Here is a 7141-nt window from a genome sequence, read left to right as displayed (position 1 = left end):
ATTTGCAGGGAGATGATCTGGAGGGACAGATGCAGGTGCTGGGGGGCAACTGAGGGGTAGAACCAGGGGGAAAATGGGAACGGTTGCAGAGTTTGGAGGAGCTGAGGGGGCATCTGGAGATACTGGGGGGCAGCTGGGGGGCAGTGAGGGGAGCAGGAGGCAGAAGCTGTCACCCCCTGGGCAGCAGCAGCAGCCCCCCAGCACCCACACCACCATCCCACTCCTGGATCCCCTGCGGGGTCAGCACCCAGTTGGGACCAAGGGTTGTCCCCTCCCCATCCCCAGCCCTCTTGCTCAAGGTCATGACTTTGAAAATTCTTGGACTCTTTGAGGTTTAAAACCTACTTTTTAACAACCTAACCTGCCTTCAATATCCCACACTCTCCAACCAGCTCCCCAAATCCAACACCTGCCACCCACTTCCTACCCATCCCAGGGAGAGGTTTGCAAAAGGAGGTGCTGGGACAGGAACCCTTCCCTGCAGAGACCACGGGACTGAGGCAAAAAAATCCCTTTATTTCCAGGAAAACTGGCAGGCACAGCCCAGTTGGCATCCAGTTGGGACCAGCAGGGCAGTAGCAACCCTGCCCTGCATGCAGAGGAGGCTTCGAGCGACTCCAAGTGTGACAACCACCTTTTTTAATTCTCTATCACAAGTTTGTGTTTGGTGGGTTGTTTTTTTCCTTTCCTGGCAGCTCTCTCAAAGCACCATTATACTGGTGGATAATGAGGCAGTGAGTGCACGTGGCATGTTAAAGAGGGGTGTCTTTCCTCCCCCACCCCCTCCTCTTTGTGGGTCTGTTTTGGGTGAGCATGGGTGTCAGTGCCAGTTTTGCAGTGGGTCCCCCCTCCTGGGTGCTGGTTTGGGTACTGGAGCACAAAGGCAAAGCACATGGGGTGTTGCTTAAGCCCAGTAAAAGCTGCTCCCTTCTTGGGGGGAAACCCCAACTCCCCTCCTGGGGGAGAAACCCCCAACTCCCCTCCTGGGAGGGCTCTGCAAACCCAACCCAGCAGAACCAGGGGATGAAACAAAACCCTACACTTAGAGACATTTATAGGCTGGTAAAACTGTCAGTAGATGACAATTCCAGCTTCTCATTCTATATGTATGATCTGGGCTGTAAATATTCTTTTGCATCTATAATTATGGCATTGGGTTTGGGTGCATCTGCAACACGGGTCAATTATTCTGCCTGTTACAGCTGCCACTTTGAATTTGCTGGCTCCAAAACATTGAAATAATGACTTGTAGGGTGGATTTCCCTCTGGTTGAAAGGCCTCTTCATCCCTGGTGGATGGACAGCCCAGTTGGCATCCAGTTGGGACCAGCAGGGCAGTAGCAACCCTGCCCTGCATGCAGAGGAGGCTTCGAGCGACTCCAAGTGTGACAACCACCTTTTTTAATTCTCTATCACAAGTTTGTGTTTGGTGGGTTGTTTTTTTCCTTTCCTGGCAGCTCTCTCAAAGCACCATTATACTGGTGGATAATGAGGCAGTGAGTGCACGTGGCATGTTAAAGAGGGGTGTCTTTCCTCCCCCACCCCCTCCTCTTTGTGGGTCTGTTTTGGGTGAGCATGGGTGTCAGTGCCAGTTTTGCAGTGGGTCCCCCCTCCTGGGTGCTGGTTTGGGTACTGGAGCACAAAGGCAAAGCACATGGGGTGTTGCTTAAGCCCAGTAAAAGCTGCTCCCTCCTGGGGGAGAAACCCCCAACTCCCCTCCTGGGGGAGAAACCCCCAACTCCCCTCCTGGGAGGGCTCTGCAAACCCAACCCAGCAGAACCAGGGGATGAAACAAAACCCTACACTTAGAGACATTTATAGGCTGGTAAAACTGTCAGTAGATGACAATTCCAGCTTCTCATTCTATATGTATGATCTGGGCTGTAAATATTCTTTTGCATCTATAATTATGGCATTGGGTTTGGGTGCATCTGCAACACGGGTCAATTATTCTGCCTGTTACAGCTGCCACTTTGAATTTGCTGGCTCCAAAACATTGAAATAATGACTTGTAGGGTGGATTTCCCTCTGGTTGAAAGGCCTCTTCATCCCTGGTGGATGGACAGCACCCAGTCCTGAGCTCAGCAGCTCTCCTGGCAGCCATCCAGCCTTCCCTTTCAACATCTTTATGGGGGAAAATCCCAGATAATCCTGGCTGAGCCCCCGGGCATGGGCTGGGTGGCTGGGCTCAGTGTGCCTGGACTCAAGGGGTGACTTGCTCGTGTCACAGGAGCAGGGCCCTCAATATCCAGCAAGAAATCATCACTGGCCTCCTTCCTGTGTGACCCTGGAGCAGGGCCATTCCATGCAACCAGTGCTTTGCTCTTTTGTAGCTCCTGATGGAATATAAAATCATATCTATATCAATCATAATATAACATTTTGGGGTTAGACTTAATGTTCCTTATGGGTCTCTTTCAACTTGAGATATGATATGACTTTATTCGTGTAATATGTGATATAATATCATCTAATCCAAACATACTCAGCTTCCATTGATGGCTTCTTAGCCAGGTTGCACAGAAAATCTGGCCATGAAAGCACAAGAGGTCCAAGGATCTTCACCCACTCAGGGGCTCTTTCTTGGCAAAGATTTCAAATCTACCCCAACATTCCTGATGCCATGATCTGCCTGGCAGGGAATTCTCCTGATTGGTCCTCCCCTGGTGAGATGCAAAACCCTGAGGAGCACTTAGATACTGAGCTTAGGAAAACACTGAGGGAAAATAAGCATCCCCAGCCCTGAAGGAAGAGGATCATATGGCTGGAGGGAGCAGGGAGGGATGAGCAATTCCATTTACACACCTGAATATTTCTTCAAATGAAGACTGAGCCTGTCTGAGCAGCAGCAAACCAGCTCTGCTGTCTGCAGGGGCTTTTCTCCTTCCCCATTCCAAGTTGGAAGCAGCATTTCTCCCCCCTATCCCACACACATCCCTGGGATGGGATGGGAGATGCCTTCAGATGGGGATGGGAAGAACCAGTGAGACAGACCCAGCACAGAGGCTGCATGAATCATTCCTGGGACAGACAACCAGGATTTTTGGATCTCAGGAACAGGGCTATGAAGACATGAAGGAAAATAATCTCATCCTTTTATTTCACACCTTTAGACCAAGGGGGTTGGTGTTTGCTTTGCAAGCTCAGGCAAGTGTCTACTCGGCAGCCCAGGGGATTACTCATCCCTCTACTCTTGGCTTCTAATTAGCTTCTAAAGAGGAATAAAATAATTAAATATGCCCAAGGTAATGATACTTGGAAACTTCAGGTCACGTTTCAGCCAGGGGAGGCAACGAGTAGTTGGGGCAGGTGAGTTTGAAGTCTGTGGGAACCTGAAAGACACAAAGGGAAGATTTAAGGAAAGGGGAAAAAAAAAACCAAACAACAACAACCCCACAAAAAAAAAACCCCAACCAAACCAAAGGAAAAGAAGGAAATCCAAATTGTACACTGTGAAAGCATGAGATTTGGGAGTTTAAATGATGCCTGGAGTTAAGGTGATGCTTCAAGTCTGTCTGTGCAGGTGCCAGCAGTGCTGGGCAAGGTGGGGGACATCTGGGGACCCCCTTTCCCAAGAGGGTCTGCCCAGGCACTGATACTCTGCTTTTGCAGGTGGGGGACAGGGTAAATCCAAGCTTTTTTTATTTCCCAGCCCAAGCTGGGTCTGTCCTCACCCCCTTCCTCCCCTTGGGGGCTGCAATTCTGCCCTCGTTAGACCTCGAAGTAATTCCCATTAACATTTATGAGAATTTCATGATCAAAAGAGGCATCAGCCCTTTCATCTTCCAGACGTGCCCCAACACATCTCACCCAGCCCCAAAACTCTGAACATGAAGCAGGAGCTCCTGCCTTGTGCTGGGGACCCTTGGGATGCACCCCAAAACTACCTGGGACGTTGTAGGGTCAGGTTCACCCCCCCGGAACCCAACTGCACAGCATCAGTTCAGCATTCCCCCTAAAAATAGATAATTAGCAAATCCCCACCCTTTCTGAACTGGGAAGGTGACACTGATAGCTCCTTTCCAGATAAGAACTATGGAAGGAGTTCCAAGCCCTTGCCTGGAGGCACAGGACAAGCCGGCGGCTGAGCCGGGCTCAGGAACCTGGATTTGGGAGTCCCAGCTCCAACACAGCCAACTGGGAGCAAAGTGGCTCCCAACTAGCCCACATCAAAGCCTGCTGCAGGGTTGTGAAAGCCTTGCAGGATTGCAGGCAGTGCAATTCCTGAAAATGGGCTCATCCTGTTCCCTCTGGGAGACCTGCCCTCACCCAAGGTGTGCGCGTCCGTTGCTACAGGTGGGCTAGCAAAGCCCACCAAGGAGGGGATTTATCCAGGGAAATGGGGACACACCATGTCCTTGCTGAGAGCTGAACATCTGGAGAAGCCACAGCTGGGATCTCTTTTCCCAAATGTGTGGTTGAGGTGTAGGAAAGCTGGCAGCTCCTGGGGAAGGAAGGAGCGAGGTGGGAAAGCAGGCAATGAGTTCAGCTCGTGTCTGTCATCGAGACCAGAACAAATCTTTGCTCACAGTTGTGTGGTTTTTTGGGGGGGGGAAAGAAGTCATGATGGCATGAGGTCACCCCACTGATCCAGTTTCACTCCCAAATGGTTTCCAAGGCTTTGCCTACGCACACGGGGAGCAGTTGGGAATGGCTTCCCGGGGCAGGCCAGGGCTGAAACATCCTCTTCCTCCTGTGCCAAAGGGCTGGCTGGAGCTAGCAAAACAAAACGACGTCAGCACCTATTTCCCTTGTTTATCATCAGCAAATAATAACCTGAGATACCAGTCTGAGGAAAGCAGAGCCTGCTTTCGAGGCAGGGATCACTCCCATGGCTTCCTGCTGGCGTCTGCTGGGTGCCCAGAGGGAGACACATGAACCTTCCCCCCCCTCTTATTTTCTCTATTTCAGCTTGAAAGTTGGTCCCAGAGTGGTTATGGGGCATCAGCACCCTGCCCTGCAAGCAGCAGGCAATGGTGAGGGGCAGTGAGCCCCCAGGAACAGCCCCCCGGGGTCTCCATGTTGTGCCCATGCTGGTTTCACAGCTCCTTGGCATCCCTGCCCGTGGGCCAGACTGATTCCATCCACGGTGCTTTGCCTACTGGAGGATGTGTCACCAAACCCAGCACTGCTCCAGAGGGGACAATGATCCTGGAGCGAGTGCTCTAGGGAGACACGTGCCCTCGGAGAGGGGAGAGAGGGACATGTCACCATCTGCAGGGTCCCCTGAAGGCCACGTGGCTGCAGAAAACCTCGGGTGACCGGAGGTGGAAACAGGTCTATCGTGTGTGACGTGGGTGGCTGGAGCCACACGTCCTCCAGCAGGGAGGCAGGGCAGCCCTGTCACCTCCTGGGGAGCTGGCTGCTGCCCATTCCTCCTCACCTGCCTGGCACGGGTGCTGAGCCACTGAACAAATCTTTGCTCACAGTTGTGTGGTTTTTTGGGGGGGGGAAAGAAGTCATGATGGCATGAGGTCACCCCACTGATCCAGTTTCACTCCCAAATGGTTTCCAAGGCTTTGCCTACGCACACGGGGAGCAGTTGGGAATGGCTTCCCGGGGCAGGCCAGGGCTGAAACATCCTCTTCCTCCTGTGCCAAAGGGCTGGCTGGAGCTAGCAAAACAAAACGACGTCAGCACCTATTTCCCTTGTTTATCATCAGCAAATAATAACCTGAGATACCAGTCTGAGGAAAGCAGAGCCTGCTTTCGAGGCAGGGATCACTCCCATGGCTTCCTGCTGGCGTCTGCTGGGTGCCCAGAGGGAGACACATGAACCTTCCCCCCCCTCTTATTTTCTCTATTTCAGCTTGAAAGTTGGTCCCAGAGTGGTTATGGGGCATCAGCACCCTGCCCTGCAAGCAGCAGGCAATGGTGAGGGGCAGTGAGCCCCCAGGAACAGCCCCCCGGGGTCTCCATGTTGTGCCCATGCTGGTTTCACAGCTCCTTGGCATCCCTGCCCGTGGGCCAGACTGATTCCATCCACGGTGCTTTGCCTACTGGAGGATGTGTCACCAAACCCAGCACTGCTCCAGAGGGGACAATGATCCTGGAGCGAGTGCTCTAGGGAGACACGTGCCCTCGGAGAGGGGAGAGAGGGACATGTCACCATCTGCAGGGTCCCCTGAAGGCCACGTGGCTGCAGAAAACCTCGGGCGACCGGAGGTGGAAACAGGTCTATCGTGTGTGGGGTGGGTGGCTGGAGCCACACGTCCTCCAGCAGGGAGGCAGGGCAGCCCTGTCACCTCCTGGGGAGCTGGCTGCTGCCCATTCCTCCTCACCTGCCTGGCACGGGTGCTGAGCCACTGCCACCAGCCCCAGCACCGTCCTGTGGCTTGGGCTCCAGTCACCCCAGTGCCTGTCACAGGGACAGGTGCCTCCACCACGTTGTCACCCTCCATCACTGCTTCCCATGTCCCTGCCATGGCCTGCAGGCCCATGACCCCAGCTCAGCCCCCACCATCCCACCAGCCACCACCATCCCTGGCATTGCCCAAAGTGCTGGAGCATCCCACTGACTGTCCTCTGGGAACCTGCCCAGCAATCTCGGGGACGTTGCCCCTGATGTGCCTGGGGACAGAGTCAGGAATCCCACCCAGGGGACAGGGCTTACAGCTCTGGCATGGCAAGGGCTGGTGAATAAACACCAGGCAGGGATCCTGCCCCTTTGGTTGTCTCTGGGGAGCCACATCAGGCTTATTTAAGAGATGGGGAACCCCCAGAAAACAGACCAAGTGGGGTTCACAGGGCCCTGCAATGAGAGGATATTTAATCAACAGAACAGTCTCCTTGGGGTCACACCAAGTACAGGCTGCCCCTGGAGTTGTCCTGACTGATGCATGTCCTATTGATCACCCACTGCTCCAGCCAAATCCCAAATTAACTATGGAATGGACTGGGAGCAACACACAATCTCCCAGAGCCCCATCCTGCACTGTCTGGAAAGTACATTTTTTCCTTCATGCAAAGAAAGGAAGGAAAGAAAGGAAAAAGGGGCTGGGGTGGGAGCTGGAGAACTTTCCCTCTGCCCTGTCCTCGCGTGGCAGGGCGTGCACAGCACAGCCAGCCATGTTCTGCTCTCCTGCCGTGGGCTTTGCCTTCCTCCCTCCAGGAGGGATCCCATCAAAGAGACTGCCTGTCCT

General features: G+C 53.5%; 1 protein-coding gene across 1 annotated transcript in view; it reads right to left on the bottom strand.

Moving 5' to 3' along the window:
* The window catches only part of BBS2 (Bardet-Biedl syndrome 2), a 28656-nt gene extending 22217 nt beyond the window's left edge, over positions 1 to 6439 (bottom strand). Inside the window, exon 1 of the mRNA XM_009994905.1 lies at positions 6281 to 6439. Coding sequence (XP_009993207.1) covers positions 6281 to 6439 — 159 coding nt within the window. The remainder of the gene's footprint in view (positions 1 to 6280) is intronic.
* Positions 6440 to 7141: the final 702 nt, after the last annotated feature.

Source organism: Chaetura pelagica, unplaced genomic scaffold (assembly GCF_000747805.2).
Source record: "Chaetura pelagica isolate M959 unplaced genomic scaffold, ChaPel_1.0 scaffold93, whole genome shotgun sequence".
NCBI lineage: Eukaryota > Metazoa > Chordata > Aves > Apodiformes > Apodidae > Chaetura > Chaetura pelagica.
This window is presented reverse-complemented; position numbering and strand designations above follow the sequence as displayed.